The sequence below is a fragment of the Macrobrachium rosenbergii genome, chromosome 28 (assembly GCF_040412425.1).
Source record: "Macrobrachium rosenbergii isolate ZJJX-2024 chromosome 28, ASM4041242v1, whole genome shotgun sequence".
In the NCBI taxonomy this organism is placed as follows: Eukaryota; Metazoa; Arthropoda; class Malacostraca; order Decapoda; family Palaemonidae; genus Macrobrachium; species Macrobrachium rosenbergii.
The window spans coordinates 12,410,001-12,430,000 of record NC_089768.1 but is presented as its reverse complement, the minus strand read 5'-3'; the positions used below and the strand labels follow the sequence as shown (position 1 = coordinate 12,430,000).

Here is a 20,000-nt window from a genome sequence, read left to right as displayed (position 1 = left end):
GTATCTTAGTAATTAGCTTATTTACTTTATGGTTCGGATAACTCTCGTATTTGTAATATCTTCAACCCATTATTTTTACATGATGATTTTTTATTTCCCATTATTATTATTATTATTATTATTATTATTATTATTATTATTATTATTATTATTATTATTATTTGCGGTTTACCGACAATTCTTGGGACAACATTTTGTTATAGTTATAGAATAGCGTGAAATAATTTTTTGTAATAGGGTTTAAAAACAACAAAATAATAATAAATTTTCTAGTAGTTTTGCATAAAAAATATGAGGAAATATCTAAAACCATGGAACAGGGTTGGCTAACCATTGTACACCCACATGCACGGGGGGGGGGGGACCTACACTTTCGAGTGGCGGAATACCAACACTAGTGACATCAGGGATGCATCCTAACCCATCCTTCTCTAATCAAGGTTGCCAGGTTCTACCTGATCAGGGGACTATGCCCCCTATACATCCCCCCACCCCAAGCTGACCTAGAGAACATAAATTTAATTGTGTAATACGAGGATGCATTCTGACATATCCATCTGTAACCTAACCTACTGATTTTCCTGTAGACTATACAGACCATAAAGTCGCTTTAGCACATGAGTCTTCACAAATTCGTAAGGAACCTCTCAACATTGGGACAGGGTTATAAGGGGCTATTAGAAGGTCTTTAAGGTTCACTCCTAACCATAACTACCACAAGGTAAATGCTCCCCCCTCCGACCTAATTAAAATATTCCCCTGCTTTTCACCCATGTCTGGCGAGACGAGATAGGTCAGTTGATGGTCAATAAACAAATACCTAAGTTGACATATCACGGACCTCTTCTCGGTTGGGCCCCTCGATTTGACTCACATCTTTCATTTGTCGAAAATACTCGTAGTATGATTTTTAATCCCTAAATTGAGGTGTTCATTTTGGTACACCGTGAAATAAGCGGGGTTTAAAATCTTTTTTTTTTATTGCTGTTACAGGTTTCTTGTCCCATTTGTAAATTGTTTTATGGCAACTTTCCCATTTTGTGGCTTAAATAATTTTTGACACCAAATGTTGAATAATGTGTCTGTCTATCTTTGGAAGCAGTCTTCACAAATCATGGCATCTGAGTGTTGCAAGTTGTTCTGAGGATGAAAGGAGTTGAAATATCTCTTAGATTCGACCTTTTTCTCTGTATAAGGTGAGATTGAGCGAGTTCAGTCACAGTTGCGTCATTAGTCGTCCACAGAACAACAGATACTGGTCAGACTATTTGCTTCACGGTAATACTGGAAATGAACTGATTCTCTGAGGATGAAAATCTTTTTGGTACAGTGGCTAGACGTGTCCGTAAATCCTCAGACACTGGCATTAATTATGAAACAGTCATCTTTTAAGAAATGATTCAAAACTGCTTAAAATGGGAGTTATCGCTTCATCGGTAGACAACATCAGACATATGACAAACCCCTGGTAGATACAAGACACTGGTCAGTAATACAGAACTAGACCAGGACCTGTAATGAACATAGACTGAATCACCACAAATACCACAAATGTAGTAAGATGACTTCAAGTCAAATATTGTGCCATAATTGTTCCTTCCAACGAAAAGTATATAGAATAATGCTTACCGTGGTTATCATTTACCTGTGTAGTTCTTTGTTGGACTGGTCAGTACCGTTCTCGGTTAGCACTCTGCAGGGCCGGAGTTCGAATCTCCGGCCGGCCAGTGAAGAATTAGAGGAATTTATTTCTGGTGATAGAAATTAATTTCTCGCTATAATGTGGTTCGGATTACACAATAAGCTGTAGGTCCCGTTGCTAGGTAACCAGTTGGTTCTTAGCCACGTAAAATAAGTCTAATCCTTCGGGCCAGCCCTAGGTGAGCTGTTAATCAGCTCAGTGGTCTGGTTGAACTAAGCTATACTTAACTTATTTACCTGTCTATCAATACATCAATCTACAGTGTCTATGTGTCATAATAAGTACAGTGACATGTCATTTTTATGTACAAACTCTCTCTCTCTCTCTCTCTCTCTCTCTCTCTCTCTCTCTCTCTCTCTCTATATATATATATATATATATATATATATCTATATATATATATATATATATATATATATATATATATATATAGACGATCTGACGATCTGCTAGATATTGCAACGTCTCAACTTGACACTGAGTTGGAGGAAGGATTAAAACGAGAAGTTGACAAAGCGCTGTTTTTTACACCTTCACCCTGAAGAAATACGAGAACACGAAATTGTTTGGTCATTTCATTGTTTTATTCCCTCCCTTAGCTCTTAAGAACGTTATTGAGAAGGCGTAATTATCCTTGTTTACACACTTGCATAAGGTGATATATTTATTGATGTCAGATATGTAGCTTTTATTGTCGTAAAAGCATTTATCTGAATGTTTCGTCGTAAATTGATTGTATTAATGTCGGTCATTTAGTCAAGAGTACGAACTCTTTAAGGTCAGTGAACCTGATTGCCGTAATGTTTTATCTTGCTAAGGACAGCTGTCCATAGGACATCAGGGGATTTTGTAAGGATGTACTTTGTGTTTATTAGTCATGTGTTGTTCTCCGTGATCGATTAATATGAGAATCAATCGCTAATGTTTGGTTCCTCGTGCAGCGCACCGGATCATTTTTGTATAGGATGTTATTGACATCATAACTATTAATATATATGTCACGCCATTCGATGGTTTTGGGATTTAATGGCTTTCGTTATTCTCACCATAATACTTTAGAGGTTATTATTGTTATTTTTGTTTCAGCATCAGCACACATTCTTATGGAAGGCAAAGGTCATTGACCCACTAACCAAGCTTTCAAAGAATAGAATTCCTAAAAAGTATATGAAAACAAATTAAAGCGTAGCGAAAGAAAAGTAGAGAAATGTTACAAGCAAGGCAAAAGACAGTATTTGTTAACATTATTAGTTTGTTAGGAATAAAACCCAGTTACGATATAGGTGAGCAGAACTTTTAAAGTAGCATTACGGCCTATTTTAAGCTTAATAAACATCAGCAGTTATAATTCTACAAGAAAAATTGTTCTGCAAATTTACCATAAATAGACTGAACGATCTCTGGAACTGGGCAGCGTGATATCATGGCATTTCGGTAATATATGAACGCTGCAGCTCTCTAAAACGAGTAGCATGCACTAATCTTAGATGTGGTATAGGAAATGTTTATTTAAAATTAATTTATGAAAGGTAGCCAGGCAGGTTATCTCTTAACGATAGGGGGTTACACGGTTATTATTTTGGAGAAAAAGAAGTTTCCACCTGGGTTCCTTTTGTTCAAAGATGAATATCCTGAGAGGCTGCTGGCGCCTGAAAAGAACAGCATAGTAGTAATGGTAATTTTAGAGTCCTTAAGCACTAAAGCGTGAGTAACACCGTCCTTGGAAATATAGAAGGCCTGATAAATAATGGTTAATTTTCTGTCAACATTAAGTGATATGGTTTTGAAATCCTCCCTGCTGGTTGCTTGTTCTGACATTCTTATGCATAAGTGAGCTGGTTTCACTTTTCAGAAGGATAAGATAATATTTGTGCATGATCTTCGTGTAAACTTAGTCAGATTAAATAAGCCATCTCTCTCTCTCTGGCGTCTCATAACCTCAATTTACCCCCATCTCTCTTTACTTCAGCACTAGAGGCTCCTGGTTCCTGTCCTTTTCTATTTGTTCCAAGACTTCTAACCACAGTATTTCCTAGTTTTTAAAATTTCTTTTTTTTTTTAACCTTCCCTCCTCTTTTCCCCTCATGTACGCATTCCTCGCCCCGAAAGGGAAAGGGGACGCAAACCATTCTGCTAATTTCCCATTTTTCGTGATTGGGTTTACTCATCTGCAGTTAGGCATTTGGTAGTATGAAGGAGTTGATCGAGTCATTTCTAGTACCAACAGGAAATGCGACACGTCCAACCCATACATTTTATCCCGTGCCAACCGTTTAGAAAATTAAGCATGCTGTCAGTAATATTTACGTTTTATTCCTTGCACATTTTACGAATGTTCTTGACTTGCTTGAATACTAGGGTGTTTTATGTTCTAATTTGTTTTTTCATGGGAACAATACAGTAACTAAGGAACATTTACTCTTTAAAAGTCTTCAGGAGCAGTTACTGAGCTAGAGGCTGGTGCTTTAGTTCGGTTATTTATCACTGGATCATCAGCGCATAACAGCTGAGTTCTCGGTATCGCTTTTCGCTTGTTTTTTATCGCCTTCCTTCTTCTCTTAACAAAAATTATAAATAGTAATACTTCACGTATAATATTTATTAATATAGTTAACAAGTCGTTCACATGTGATGAAACAGAAAGAGCAACGCTTAGTTAATAAGAATAAAAGAGGAAAAAGTGGGATATGTACATTAGCGCTTTTTCAATCCTGGACATCTCACTTGTTTTGATGAACACAACCTCAGCTGAATGACGCGGCTTCAAAGGCTGCATAAAATTGGAGGCGTGTTTACGACTGGTAAAATTGCGCTTTATCTCGAATGGTGCGGCAGTAACACTTTCTTTTTATACACTAGATGTAATAGGAGACTTTAGCACCGGGGTGCCTGTCCGGAATTGGTCGTATAAGACTGGCAATTAGGTTTTGTGTCGGTCGGCAACAGGAATGGAACTCAGGGAGAGGACAGATAGGCGGAAGTTTGGAAGTGAAAGGAAGCTGTCGGCAGTGATGTGATGTTTTAGAATGTTTTAATTCCTGCTTATTTTTAAAGAAAACAAACCCACAGAAATAGAATGATAGAGGAAAGCTGATTACTGTGCGTGTTGACATATATAGATTATTTGGACGTGGAAATAAATAGAACTAGGGGAGCTGGGAAATGAAAAGCGTTAATTAGGTTGTGTCGTTCGCAGGCAAATGCAATATCCGTTTGCTCTATATGGCGATGCGGAACCTGGACTTAATTGAGATTTCGGTCGAATGTTTTAGGTTTTATTCAGTAATTAGGGCGTTAACAAACAGCACGATGTTCAGAAATACAAGGCGATGTTTCTCGAGTCCAATCAACTGATGAACTACACCGTTGGTCCCGGGAAGGGGCTTAGTGCCATCAGTGCACCTCACGCGGTGCACTGTAGTCGTTACTTGAGGTTCTTTGCAGCGTCCCTTAGGCCCCTAGCTGCAACCCCTTTCATTCCTTTTACTGTACCTCCATTCATATTCTCTCTTCCATCTTGCTATCCACTTCTAACATTTGTTTCATAGTTCAGCTGCGAGGTTTTCCTCCTGATACACCTGTCAAACCTTTCTACTCTCAGTTTTCCTTTCAGCGCTGAATGACCTCATAGGCCCCAGTGCTTGGCCTTTGGCCTAAGTTCTATATTCCATTCCATTCCTTCACCGTTGGTTGGTTGATTTCATGATGAAGATTTTGCCATTTTGTTTTATGTTTGATTAAAAAAGCTCAATAAGGAATTAAGAATGACACGCAATTCATTTTTAATTTCATTATAACAGTTTGCTAGTCAGGCTGGCAAAACAAAGTCGATAGGTTAAGTGCAGTTTTCCCTGAGACTTGTATACATTCGACATTGATCTAATATTTGTAATAAACGTGGAACACTGAACGATTTATGTGCATATTATTCCGTGATGATGCGTTTTGATTTATTTCAAGTGAGAGGGACGGACATTCCCTCACTCCTTATCCGTATGCAAGGGAGAAGAGAGGTTATAATTTTTGTTGTAGTTGAAGAAATTGTAAGTTTTCACGTTATGATTAAATGTTGTAGCAATTTCTCCTTATTACCGTCATGTGTAGTAAGATAGACTATAGTTTTTGTCGCCGGAATTCTACCAAAAGTTACACGTGTTTTATAATATGGTGAAAATGGTAAACGATATGTTAATATTTTTACTCAAAGGTTATGAACAGAAATTTGAAAACATCGATCCATGAATTTTTTTTTTTTTCCGTTGTAGAAGTGGTGTACGTGTTGCAACGCGCACAAAATCCCGTAGGGGGATAATGCCGTCAGTGCACCTCACGTGGTGCACTGCAGGCATTACTTAAAGGTCTTTGCAGCATCCCTTCGGCCCCGAGCTGCAACCTCTTTCATACCTTTAACTGTACCTCCGTTCATATTCTCGTTCTTCCATCTGACTTTCCAACGTCTCTAACAGTTGATTCATAGTGCAACTGCGAGGTTTTCCTCCTTTTTCACCTTTCAAACCTTCTTACTGTCAATTTCCCTTTTAGCGCTGAATGACCTCATAGGTCTCAGTGTTTGGCCTTTGGCCTAAATTCTGTATTCAGTTCAACTCTATATTCGCACACAAAACTTCCAGTAATTTCCTGTCGCTAATTGAGGACCAATGCTTCTTTTAAATAGTAGTTTTTGCACATACACAGGTACAGTAACGACTCTACACATTTGTACGAAGACATGGCAACCACACGAGCAATCGGTGGTTAGTTAAATTAGTTAAAGCCAGTTTATTTTGAGAGTCTTTGTTGAGATTCAGATGCATCAGGGTACAGCGAACCTCGCCGCGTTGATTTCTCGAGACAGGTGCCAGTGCAAGACGTCTTATTCTTGATTAACGCGGGCTTCTATTTTATATAGATTTAGGGGAACGCAAGATACGTTCACTTTCACGCCTTTTGCTGCTGCTGCTGTTAAGGGGATTATATCTGTGTGTTTATGTTGACCTTTATATACACAAGGTTCCTGTCTTCATTTTGCTTAATTTTGGCGTATAAGATTATGTGACCTAAAATCTTTATCTTACTATTTTTATGTAATTTATACTGAGTACCTTGTATATATAGTAGACGACGTTGACAAAACATAAAGAATGATCAGATTCTCTTGATAACAAAGAATTCCTCTTCAGTACTAGGCTTAAAGTCAAGTTCATTCAGTTCTGGTTAGCAGCCTTAGTGATTTTTATTTTTTATTTTGGGCCATCCTTATCTGAAGTTTGATCAAGATGAATGTTTTGGCATATGCCTTCCTTTCAGCTATGTGGCCGCTGAAATTTTGATGAGGAATTACGGATGAAAATGGCTTTCTTGTTACTGAAGATTGCGAAAAGCCATTATTAATTATTAATTCACAGTTTCACTTCGCAATAATAATAATATATATATATATATATATATATATATATATATATATATATATATATATATATATATATATATATATATATATATATATATTCCTAGGGCAGTGTGTGGAATTTTAAAATCCCCTTCTGGTGGCTTTTGTTGATGACGAAAGGTAATTGACAGCGTCCACAGATCAGCATTATGGAAGGTCTTATGTCAGTGTGGCGTTCCCGGCAAAGCTAACGTTGATGGGGTCTTGTCAAGTGAATTTGCAGTAAATAGTGGGGTGCCACAAGGGAATGTTCCTTCACTTTTGATGTTTGCCCGTTGCAAAGATTGCATGATGAAAAAGGCGGTCGGAGATGGAAGAGAAGATTTAGACTGGCATAACGACAGAAACTTGACAAGCATAGAATATTCAGATGATGCTGTTTAATTAGCAAAACGCCACAAGATTGACAAAGCTTGCTTTAATAGGATGCATCATACATCTAGAGAGATGGGACTCAGATGTAAGGAAAACAGAAATAATGAAGATGAGGTATAAACAAAAGCTGAAATAACATTAAATGGAGAAAGGATTAATGAGGATCAATTTGTCAAATATTTAGTAACAGTGATATCCAGAACAGGTTCTCTTGAGTTGGAATTAAGAGAAACACTGCAAAAGGCAGATCAAACAATTGGCAGACTGAATAAGGTCTGGGAATCAAATAGACTGAAATTGCACACAGGAGTATGGTTATACATAAGTTTAATATGATCTGTACGGCTCAGTATGAACATGGTTCGTGGTATGGAAGTGAAAATACATCCAAAAGATGTGGTCGATTTGAGAATAGAGATTTAAGAAAAATTTAGGAGTCAGAGGGCAGGGTAGAGTTAGGAATCATACCATAAGGGGAATTACGGAAGTTCCATAGGTAGATGAGGTCATTTTGAAACGATGGAGATGGCTTGGACATGTCCTCACACGCCATGGGAGAGTAGTAGGTGAGTGTTTCATTTGGACTCGGGTACAGAGGTAGTTAGGTTCCAACTTCTTTTTTTCCTTGTGGGTCAATTGGTAGCGCCCTTCCCTTTCATTTGAGAGACCGAGATTCGGTTCCGTTGCAGTTTAGAAATATATATATATATATATATATATATATATATATATATATATATATATATATGTATATATACATACAGTATATGTGTGTGTGTGTGTGTGTGTGTGTATGTGTGCGTATAGATATGTATACACATATACGCACAAATATATATATATATATATATATATATATATATATATATATATATATATATATATATATGAATGTATTCATAAATTGGAATGTGTATGAGGTTGATTTTGTTTACTTAGCTTTAACATGCCGGTTTGCCTAATTAGATTTTTTAAAGATACATGCATCCTCCTTAATTCATCAAATGTCTGTGTATCGTTTTTGTGTTATTTGGTAAAATACAGTTTTTATTTCTTTCTCATAGGGTCACTTACATACTGTATGTAAATACTGCTCAAATTAAATCTTCGATGCCAGTTACCTTTGTTTCATGCCAGTTACCTTTGTTGTTTGTGCGTTTTTTTTACCAATCTCAGATCTTGTTCTGCATTCATACATTTACATTTTAAGTGGAGAGAAAGTCGCTTTTAGGTAAAAATATTACTAGGGGAGTAAGTCTTGGTTCGTTGAAGGAGCGAGTAAACTTTTCTAATCCGCCTATCAGAAAGCGGGTATAAATATACTATCACTTCATAATATACTCTATAATCATGTCATGAAAACCTCGCCCTCTCTCCCTCTTACAGGTACCGTACCAGGTTGGCTCATATTGTTTTCATTCTCGGAATGTGATTCAGAATTGCGGAGCCGTGTAATGTTGCCATGGCGACTGGGTTATTTAAATTTGTCCATGTGAAAAGTAATTTGGCTGCTTTCAAACTGTTTATTAATCTCTCTCTCTCTCTCTCTCTCTCTCTCTCTCTCTCTCTCTCTTTTGTAAACGAGGGTTTGGGAGACTTTGACACCACGGTATACCATTAATAGTACTCGCGAGGATGGAATGAGTAATTTCACGCAGTCTCGTGAAGAAGCGTGGGTGTATTTTTTCTTGCGTGGGGATGGGGTCCGTTTAACAGGAATTCGCGCTTTTGGCAGATGTTTGAATTAGCATATGGACAAGTTCCGTTAGCGCTAACGAAATCACATGATTCGTCCATAGTTTGGCGAACTGGCGTGAGACATTTTTTCCCCCATTTTGAGGAAATGGGCTTCAAAGATTTTGATATTATGCAAAGCTCCTAATTAGCTCATCTTTTGAGGCAATTTGCTTTGAAAATGTGACAGCACAGACAGTTAAAGTTTTGATATTTTAATATTTATAGGGCATCAAAAACCGAGACATTTGTGTTGGAAAACTCAAAAACTTAAAAAAAGGGAAAAAAAGGGAGGGGGGGATACCCCAGTTCGTCAAAACAGTGACGAATTATCCAAGAGAAAAATTAGCAGCAGGTGCTCTTTTGCACCTTCCGACTTATATCAAGGCTGACAACTATCATAGCATCAGAGCTACTTCTCAAACCTATACGAAATTGTCGTCATTAGCACGTTAACCCCGTTACATACACTGCGCCATTCACATGTGTCTTGTAGCGTCGTCCTCTCGTTCTTGTTTTGATTTTTTTATTCATTTATTTTTATTTATGTTCCCAGGGTCCATTATTTCAAGTGCTTCTGCTATTATGTCTGCTCACCAACCGCTTTGTATGATTTCATTTCCATCCTTCAGGAGAATATAAAACCCACAAATCTCAAAGTTTAGGGATTCAAAGTGTTCCTCATTCGATGGGTGGGTATCGTACTCAGCTAGCACTCTGATTCGTCTGCGTTCGATTCTCCGATCGGCCAATGAAGAATAGAGGAATTTATTTCTGGTGATAGAAATTCATTTCTCGTAATAATGTTGTTCGGATTCCACAATAAGCTGTAGGTCCCGTTGCTAGGCAACCAATTGGTTCTTAGACACGTAAAATAAATCTAATCCTTCGGGCCAGCCCTAGGAGAGCTGTTAATCAGCTCAGTGGTCTGGTTAAACTAAGGTATACTTAGGGATTCATGTGTGCAGTGTGTACTTTCGTTTAGCAAAAGTTTATGCAAATGAACTTTTACTAAGCAAAAATAGTTGGGGATGGTTTATGCGTAATTGGTGATTAAATACAAATCGACTAATTCAGTCTTTTATGTTTTAATGGAACAATGTAATTCCATTTGTATCAAGAATATACGTATAGTGCGCGCATAAAACACAGTATTTTCAACTGGCGTTGAAATTCAATTTTGTAGCCATAAGCTTTTATCATAAGCTTTCACAGCAGGGATTTTGTTTGGATATAAATTTTGGTCTGCGGAAAATCCACATTTTTTAGTTTTTAAAAATGGGAAAATGTTATGTAATTCTCATTAGCTTTACATCAAATCAAAAATATATTCTTAGATTTTTTCTGTACGGGTAACATTTTTTCTGCTTAATATTATATGTAAATATATATACACACATATATATATTATATATATATTTATATATATATATATATATATATATATATATATATATATATATATATATATATATATATATATATATATCAAATCAAAATATTTTCTCAGATTTTTTCTGCATGGGTCACATTTTTCTACTTAATATTATATGTAAATATACACATATATATTTATATAGATGTGTGTATGTATATATATATATATATATATATATATATATATATATATATATATATATATATATATATATATATATATATATATATATATAACAAAAAGTGATAATCAATCCTTTATGAGAAGTGGAAAGTGTAATATGGTTCCCGTAGGCTTCCCTGTATGTCTCGTAGGTTTGCGCTAATTTGAAATGCCGAACAGTATTTTCCAATATCCCAGTTTTATCTGAAATAAAGCGCAATAATAATAATAATAATAATAATAATAATAATAATAATAATAATAATAATAATAATAATAATAATAATAATAGTAATAATAAAAACAACAGGCTTTACATAAACACTTAACAAAATGCATTAAAGTCCTATTTATTTCGCGGTTACTTTCAGTTTAGAGGATTGGTGTTATCCCCACACTGAAGTAAACAACCCCGAAAGGAAACTATATACATAGGAACCCCTTTTCTCTCACGCCTTTCAAACACACATCATGTAAGCGAAGTAAACACTTGTCGTTACCTGTTATTTGTATTTTGAAAAAATCCTTTTATACTCTACTGTCGGATGAAGCTTACTCTACTACATGTTTGGTTTTTATTATTTAGTGGTGATAGTTGGCACATGGATTTGTTTGTTTTGAATAGCTTAAAGTGCTCTCTCTCTCTCTCTCTCTCTCTCTCTCTCTCTCTCTCTCTCTCTCTCTCTCTCTCTCTCTCTCTCTCTCTGTCTAGATTTCTTATATGACAAACGATGCAGGTAGAAGTTGATAGGTTATGTGAAATTTGTGTAAGAACATTTAAATGGGAGGAAGACTGTCAGTGGAAAGTTAGATTCCCGATTTGTGCAGGTGATACTGTGTTGATTGGTGGTAACACAGAGGAGTACAGAGACTGATGGAAGAGTTTGAAACTGTTTAGCAGAGGAGAAAGCTGAAAGTAAATGTTAGGAGGAGACATGAGAGTAAATGGAAGCTAAGAGAGTAAAGCAGTTATTGTTTATGTGGATGATGAAAGAATGGAAATGGTCGACTGGTAGACATTTGTGTGTGAATGTTATGATTTTTAAAGTGCAAAAGTCAGTGGGACGGGCGAACTAATGCCCTTTTCTAGCCCAGTCCTGAATACTACAAAAATAAATTAAAAGAACGCAGAAGGGCGGTTCCTTTCCACGAATTAAGAGATAGACTTGATTCTGAAGAGAAGAAAGGTGGTTCAAGCAGTAAGGATTAACAAAAGCTGGAAGAGGCTTCCAAAGCTTGGCAGTAGAGGGATAGAAATAGACAGTGTGATGTGCAATGTGAGGATTTCCGAATGAGAAAGACAGCAGTTTAGGCGGTAAACGACACTTGTACATCAGGACGAAAGCTGCAATCAATGAAGGGATTATTGAACCAATTCTCATTTATGGAAGTAAAGTACGGTTTTTGAATGCAAATGAAAGAATGAAGGTTGAAGCTGTTGAGATCGCCTTGAGAAAAATTGAAAGGGTGGAAAATGTGGACTACATCCAGAAGTGGTACGAAGGATAGAATAAGCGAAAGAGTTGATCGGTGTGTTTTGAGATGACTGTGTCATGTGGAAAGAATGAAAGACTATATGTTGGCGGACAGTTCCATTAACGGTAGGTAAAATATGAATGCGTGGAGACCTTTGTGTTCATTTCTCTGGAGCCAGCCATTGTTACAGGAAACGTGTTAATGTTAAAAATACACACACACACACTATATATATACAGTATATATGTATGTATATATATATGTGTGTGTGTATGTGCAAGTGAGTATCCGTGATCGTTTATGTTTTATATATGTGACTGCTTATTCTAACTCTCGTATTTGTTCAAGTGAAATAGAGTTGGATATTTTTCGATAGACACACATTATATTCCCGTAATCCTTTCGGCGATTTTAATCTAAAAAGTTGATGTAGCCTGGAAAAGATTTTCGAAAAGAAATGTCCCTCATTAGTGGAATATGAATTTGGCCCCCGCCGTTGGATTTTAGTGAGTCGTAATTTAAATATTTATCCCGCAAAGGGTGAATATAAGGGCTGTTATAAGTATTATATAGGTATCTTGTTTCATGTATATGAAAGTTAAATTTGTTGCTTTCGTCATATATAATTATGATAGTGTTAAATAGATTTGAATTGATATGATCGACAGAATTTATTTTGTATCTTGTTAGGATCCTAGATTTGTAAATCTAGTAGTGTGTGTTACCGTCCATAAATGCATTATGCAAGTTAATTGCAATATGTACATTGCCCTTCATGTTCTCGACAATTCTGTTTGGGATGAAGCTGCTAGCCCCATGCCTTGCCAAATAAATATTCACGAAACTATGTGCTCAAAGTGTCTCTGGCTTTTCTGTGCCGTTACTCATTCAATTGCTGACCGTACACAACGGTGCTTCACTGACCGAATGACCAGCGATATAGCTAACATATATATATATATATATATATATATATATATATATATATATATATATATATATATATATATATATATATATATATATATATATATATATATATTCACCAGGAAGCTGTTGCCTCGTATTATAATACGTAAAAAGCTAAACAGTCAATGTAGTATTCATTCTTTACAGCTGAATCACGGATGAACTATAGATAAAACTTTCTCAACAGCACCTTCATTTTTACTATCTGTGTGTGTGTGTGTGTGTGTGCGCGCTGTACATAGGTATGTTTGTTAGGCAAGGAATTAACATTCGGGTTTAAATTGCCGGGTATATTCCAGAGATCAGTAAAAGGAATATTATTCAACTCAGTGTGCAAAAAGGCTTCAGTTTTTGCTCATTAGTGAAATGCTCCTTTTTATATTGGTACTCATCCTAGTGTTGAAATTTAGCCCATACTTCATATTTCGTTCGGCGGTCATGAAGGCCTCGGCGAAAGGATTACTCGTTTTGATTCTGTGAACAGTTATACTCTTGTCACTATTTACAATTAGTGCGTGGTTTTCATTTTTATTTTTACAGTAACTTGTCTTTTAGAGCGTAAAATTTAGTGGTAGTTCACCAAATTCATATTAGCATTTGAAAAATGTAATCTGTAAATTTTATTTTCCTCGTTAATAATATATTTTTAATTAGACTGCATAAATGGCCTTAACTTTCATGAACGTAACTCTCCTAATTATTCAAAGTAATTTCTTTGTCTCTAATTGCTGGGAAGTGATTTAAAGGATTTGATAGCTTGTTTCGTGTGAGTTTGAATGATAATTAGTCCATTTTCCAAATGAGCGATGATAGATGTTGAATAAATCTGGAGTGCTCATAATTATGACACTGCAATTCATTTTTAATGAGGAAGTAATATTGGAATACGTTGCATTAAAGTAGCATTGCTTTTACAGCCACAAACGTATTTGCAACCATACTGCCTTTTTTTCCGCGAATAATAATTTCAGTGCTGATAGCTGGTGGCAAGGGGCCACATTTATTCATACGTACATACATGCATACATACAGTACATACATACATACATACATACATACATATATATATATGTATATATATATATTTTATGTCCACATTCTTCTAGAGTGGTTGGCACCAGAAGACATTCCCCTTTATGTTCTCGACAATTCTGTTTGGGATGAAGCTGCTAGCCCCATGCCTTGCCACATAAATACTCAAGAAGCTCATGTGCCCAAAGTGTCTCTGGCTTTTTTATGCCGTCACCCATTCAATTGCTGACCGTACACAACGGTGCATCAATGATCGAATGACCAGCGATATAGCCAACATAATACTTCCGACAGTATACACACACTGACTATTGATCGTAAAATTTTAGCTAAAAATGTGTGTTGTTTTTTCCCTGGCGGTTTGATAATTTTATGAGTTGAATAGTTAGGGAATTCAGGCCAAAAATAGGACGTAAAGGTGCAGGTTGTGAGCTTAGGGATGGGTGTAGCAGGCAGGGGCCTAGTGCTACCTGCTGAATCGTTAGCAGTCTCTGTCTAGCTCTCCCTGGTCCTAGCTTGGTCAATATGTAGGACATTATGAGATGGCTCAGTGGCATGTCCATTACCTCTGGGTTCTCAAGCAGTCTTTTGAGAGGATTTTGTCAGTCCCGTCCCCATTGTAACCCTGGTTGCGACTACCATAGTCGACTGAATGCCAGGTACGTAACTCACCGCCTTGGGTCAACAGGAGCACATAGTTTTATCTAAGGTGCCCCGCCGTCTGCCGTCCTCTCACGGGAGTTGAACCGGGTTCTTCTGTGTTGGTATGCAAGAAATTTACGCGCACACACATACATTATATATATATATATATATATATATATATATATTATTGTTCTTAATTCACACATAACGGAGATACACATACATGCAGATTTTTAACGGACTTTCCAGAATTGTGTTTCTTTTGTAATCGGTCGCGTTTCCTCATTCCCATTTCGTACTTAGTCTGGTTTGTTATTCATCGAAAATTCATTTCTAATTGCATTGTTCTTAATTCGAGGTCAGTGATGGATACATACCCTTAGCGTGGATTTCTAAAGCATAACAAATTCATTTTATTTCACAGATCCGCGACTGGTTGACCTTGATGGAGCAGATGACCCGTCAACAGACGGTCGTTGTAGGAGATGCTGAAAACATCAGGCAGCTGACTGAAAAACAAAAGGTAAAGTGACCTCTTGCTGTTGTTGGACAGTGCTTTGGTTCGTGTTTCTTCGGATAATCTTGATTTCAGTGGTAAAATTATTGCTCTCTCTCTCTCTCTCATTGAATTAGACGAAAGTGTTCGTTCAACATTCCTCTGGGTTAATATTTTTATCGAAAGCTCTCTCTCTCTCTCTCTCTCTCTCTCTCTCTCTCTCTCTCTCTCTCTCTCTCTCTCTCTCATTGAATTAGACGAAAGTGTTCGTTCAACATTCCTCTGGGTTAATATTTTTATCGAAAAGCTCTCTCTCTCTCTCTCTCTCTCTCTCTCTCTCTCTCTCTCTCTCTCTCTCTCTCTCTCTCTCTCTCTCTCTCATTAAAATAAACTAAATTGTGCGTTCAGCATTCCTTCGGTTTAATATCTTTATCGAAAAGCTCTCTCTCTCTCTCTCTCTCTCTCTCTCTCTCTCTCTCTCTCTCTCTCTCTCTCTCTAAATTCTCTAAATTAAACGAAAGTGTCGTTCAACATTCCTTCAGGTTAATATTTTTATCGAAAAAGCTCTCTCTCTCTCTCTCTCTCTCTCTCTCTCTCTCTCTCTCTCTCTCTCTCTCTCTCTCTCTCTCTAAATTAAACGAAAGTGTGCGTTCAACATTCCTTCGGGTTAATATTTTTATCGAAAAGCTCTCTCTCTCTCTCTCTCTCTCTCTCTCTCTCTCTCTCTCTCTCTCTCTCTCTCTCTCTCTCTCTCTCTCTCCACATTAAATTAAACGAAAGTGCGCGTTCAACATTCCTTTAGGTCAACATATTTATCGAAAAGCAGTGCCAGTTCCAGCCTGGAAATCGTAATGCCGCCCGTGAAAATGTACACAAATCAGTGAAAAACTTCCTCGTAATTCAAATAGACTTCGGGAAACATAATACCTCTGTTTAATTAACTGAAGGGATTAGCTGAACGGCGCCAAGCAACAACTGTATATCCACTGGACGTTTTTGACAGTGGTTCAGTGCACTAGAGAACCAAGGGTAATTGTGGATAGATAGAGAAGATGGTCTCTGTGTGATGGCATAAGAAATTGTCTATTCCTGTGGAATTGAAGTAAAAAAATACAACCTAATGTACATAAGTATACGTTAGTTTAACCAGACCACTGAGCTGATTAACAGCTCTCCTAGGGCTGGCCCGAAGGATTAGACTTATTGTACGTGGCTAAGAACCAGTTGGTTACCTAGCAACGGGACCTACAGCTTATTGTGGAATGCGAACCACATTATAGCGAGAAATGAATTTCTATCACCAGAAATAATTCCTCTAATTCTTCATTGGGCGGCAGGAGAATCGAACGCGGGCCTAGCAGAGTGCTAGCCGAGTACGATATGGACCTGTCCAATGAGGAACTCCTAATGTACATAAAACATAATTAAACATTTATCCGAAAAACATGGACAGTGTTGCCTCGAAAACGCTTATACCCTCACAGTATTGCTTCATCTCATTACTTGTCAAGCTTCCCTGTCCTCAGAACCTAACGCCTTTTCCCTCAATCCCACAGTATTATTATTATTATTATTATTATTATTATTATTATTATTATTATTGTTGTTGTTGTTGTTGTTGTTGTTGTTCAGAAGTTGAACCCTATTCAAGTGGACCAAGTCCGCAAGGGCCATTGACGTGAAATTCGAGCTTCCAGAGAATATGTATTTCATTAGAAAGAAGTAATAGAAGGTAATGGGAAATACAGAAAGCTTGGACAAACCATTATTCGATATGCATGGCTTCTACAACTTATGAAAAGGTTGGCTTTATTTTGGGTTAGGACTGTTATACCATAGGGTCGTGATCCAGACTTTATGATACATGCAAATAGCACACCATCATGTTGCAGTGGAAGAGAGTTCTGTAAATACTGTTGGTCATATCAGGTATATGGAATTCAGCGACTAATGGTTATTAGTTGCTCATTGGATGGGTCGATATCGTTCTCGGCCAGCACCCTGCTGGACCCGCGTTCGGTTCTCCGACCGGCCAATGAAGAATCAGCGGGCTTTATTTCTGATGATAGAAGTTAATTTCTCGTTACAGTGTGGTTCGGATTCCACAATGAGCTGTAGGTCCCGTTGCTAGGTAACCAATTGGTTCTTAGCCACGTAAAACAAAACTAATCCTTCGGGCCAGCCCTAGGAGAGCTATTAATCGGTTGAGTGGTCTGGTTAAACTAAGGTATACTTAACTTTTAACCACGTCTGTTTTTGTTTGCTTTAATTTATGTTTATATTAATTATATTTTTCTGGATTTTTTGAAATTCAAGATTTTCCATAGTTCGATGTCGATGACCCTTTTTGGTATTCAGTGTATTTCCATGGATTCCAGTCTTATTATTATTGAAGTGACTTTCTTCCCTGTCTCTACCAACCTTATTTTGTTTCTTGTTATTAAGGTTACTTTCTTCCCTGTCATTACCAACCTTATTTTGTTTCTTGTTATTAAAGTTACTTTCTTCCCAGTCGCTACCAACCTTACTGTAGTTTGTTTCTTGTTATTGAAGTTACTTTCTTCCCTGTCTCTACCAACCTTATTTTGTTTCTAGTTATTGAAGTGACTTTCTTCCTTGTCTCTACCAACCTTATTTGGTTTCTTATTATTGAAGTGACTTTCTTCCCAGTCTCTACCAACCTTATTTTGTATCTTGTTATTGAAGTGACTTTCTTCCCAGGCTCTACCAGCCTTATTTTGTTTCTTGTTATTGAAGTGATTTTTTCACTGTATCTACCAACCTTATTTTGTTCCTTGTCATTGAAGTGACTTTCTTCCCAGTCTCTACCAGCCTTATTTTGTTTCTTGTTATTGAAGTGACTTTCTTCCCAGTCTCTACCAGCCTTATTTTGTTTCTTGTTATTGAAGTGACTTTCTTCCCTGTCTCTGCCGACCTTATTTTGCTTATGATTCTTTTATTAACTTTCAGGCTGCTTTCGCTTTTGGCAAGAAATTCGCACTCAGGCGTTTCCCCGTCTCTTATGGATTTTGAAACGTTGGTAATATTCCTCTTATTATTTTAAGATTTTTCCTTTGGTATCGCTCTCTGTATTCGAAGAATTTCCATTTGTTGGTTGCCTTGTCATCCCTTGCATTTTCGTTCACATTCTCTTCATTTCCTGTATTCTTTACGCCTACAGTCCTTCTATTGAAAGCACTCTCTCTCTCTCTCTCTCTCTCTCTCTCTCTCTCTCTCTCTCTCTCAGGCTGGGTTTTGCCGGTAATGTTCTTAACATTCACATTTTGTTTTATTCTCGGTATTCATGTTATGAGACTGTCATTATTATGAAGTTAAAAAGAAAATTTGATGTTTTTATTCAGAATATCTTCCAAGTATTAAGTTGTGCGTAGGTTACATCCTCTTCCTCTCCGATTATCCCTCTCGGCTCTCTTTGTGGCAGCTGGTGATGTAATTGTGTTTGCACTGATGCTTAAAACTCTCAAAACTTTCTTTGTCCCCGAGTAAGAAAACTGTGCTTGTCTTCCAAAGGCTTTAAGTGTTTTTTTTCCCTCCCGGGATTGGATGCTAATTAGCTGAACTTTGGCTAAGTCAGGACAGTTTTTTTTTTTTTTTTAACCCCCTTTCTCCTTCGTAGTAAACTTAACTTTGGAAGTGCGGAGGAAAGCATTTCCTGGACGAAGACAGTTTCTTTGGAGAGCTGGAGGTAAATATCGTTGAAGGGTGGGTGGGGGAAATCACACTGCAGGTTCATAGCACGCGAAACGCGAGGGAAGTTCGGTGATCTGCCATGAGGAATCTCCATTGGAAGAACTAGATTATTCACGTCAGCTTGACGGAGCTCAACTCAATTTTAGAAAAGGAGTAAAACTTGGAAACTTATTTCTCTGGACGGCGTTTCCTCGCGCTGGTGTTCGTTTCCCTCCAATTAGTTGTGTCTCAGGCTTGGACTTCGTTATGAGGACGCGTTACCTACAGTATGTTTTCTGTCATTATTTTCATTAATCATTACTCCGTTGGGCTATATATACCGTATATTGAAGATTGATTTTTTAATCGATTTGCACTGACCACTCGTTAGAGTTTTGTCTAATTTCTAAGGTATATCAGAGCCATTCACATGGAAATCATTATATAAATTTGTTCCTGAATTACACAGTAAGGTTTCTTTGCAAACTTTGTTATTGTCAAATGTAGAGACATTGGTTTCAGGTAGATGTATAAAATTTCACGGAATATTATAAAAGTTTAAATAGGACCTATATAGTAGAGTATTATGGAAAAAAATCATGTTTCTTAGTTAAGTGTTCCTCTATGGGATTGTAAGTCATGTATTACATATCTTCACAAACTTATACTGACATGACATCTTAAAGGATTCATTGTCACTTCAGGCATGTACTCCACGGAGTGAAAGAGCCATAATATCAGTCAAGTACAGGAACACCCCTCACATGGTTCTGTAATTGGTTTGCATTGATTTCTAAGGATCCTGACCATTTCTGGTCCCGTTTTTGGAGAT

At 37.0% G+C, this 20,000-nt stretch overlaps 1 protein-coding gene across 43 annotated transcripts in view; it reads left to right on the top strand.

The window, feature by feature from the left end:
- LOC136854032 (dystrophin, isoforms A/C/F/G/H-like) overlaps positions 1 to 20,000 on the top strand; it is a 1,916,343-nt gene that overhangs the window by 410,648 nt on the left and 1,485,695 nt on the right. For all 43 annotated transcript variants that reach the window (XM_067130051.1, XM_067130067.1, XM_067130044.1 and 40 more), the window contains one exon: positions 15,407 to 15,505. In XM_067130051.1, coding sequence (XP_066986152.1) covers positions 15,407 to 15,505 — 99 coding nt within the window. The remainder of the gene's footprint in view (positions 1 to 15,406; positions 15,506 to 20,000) is intronic.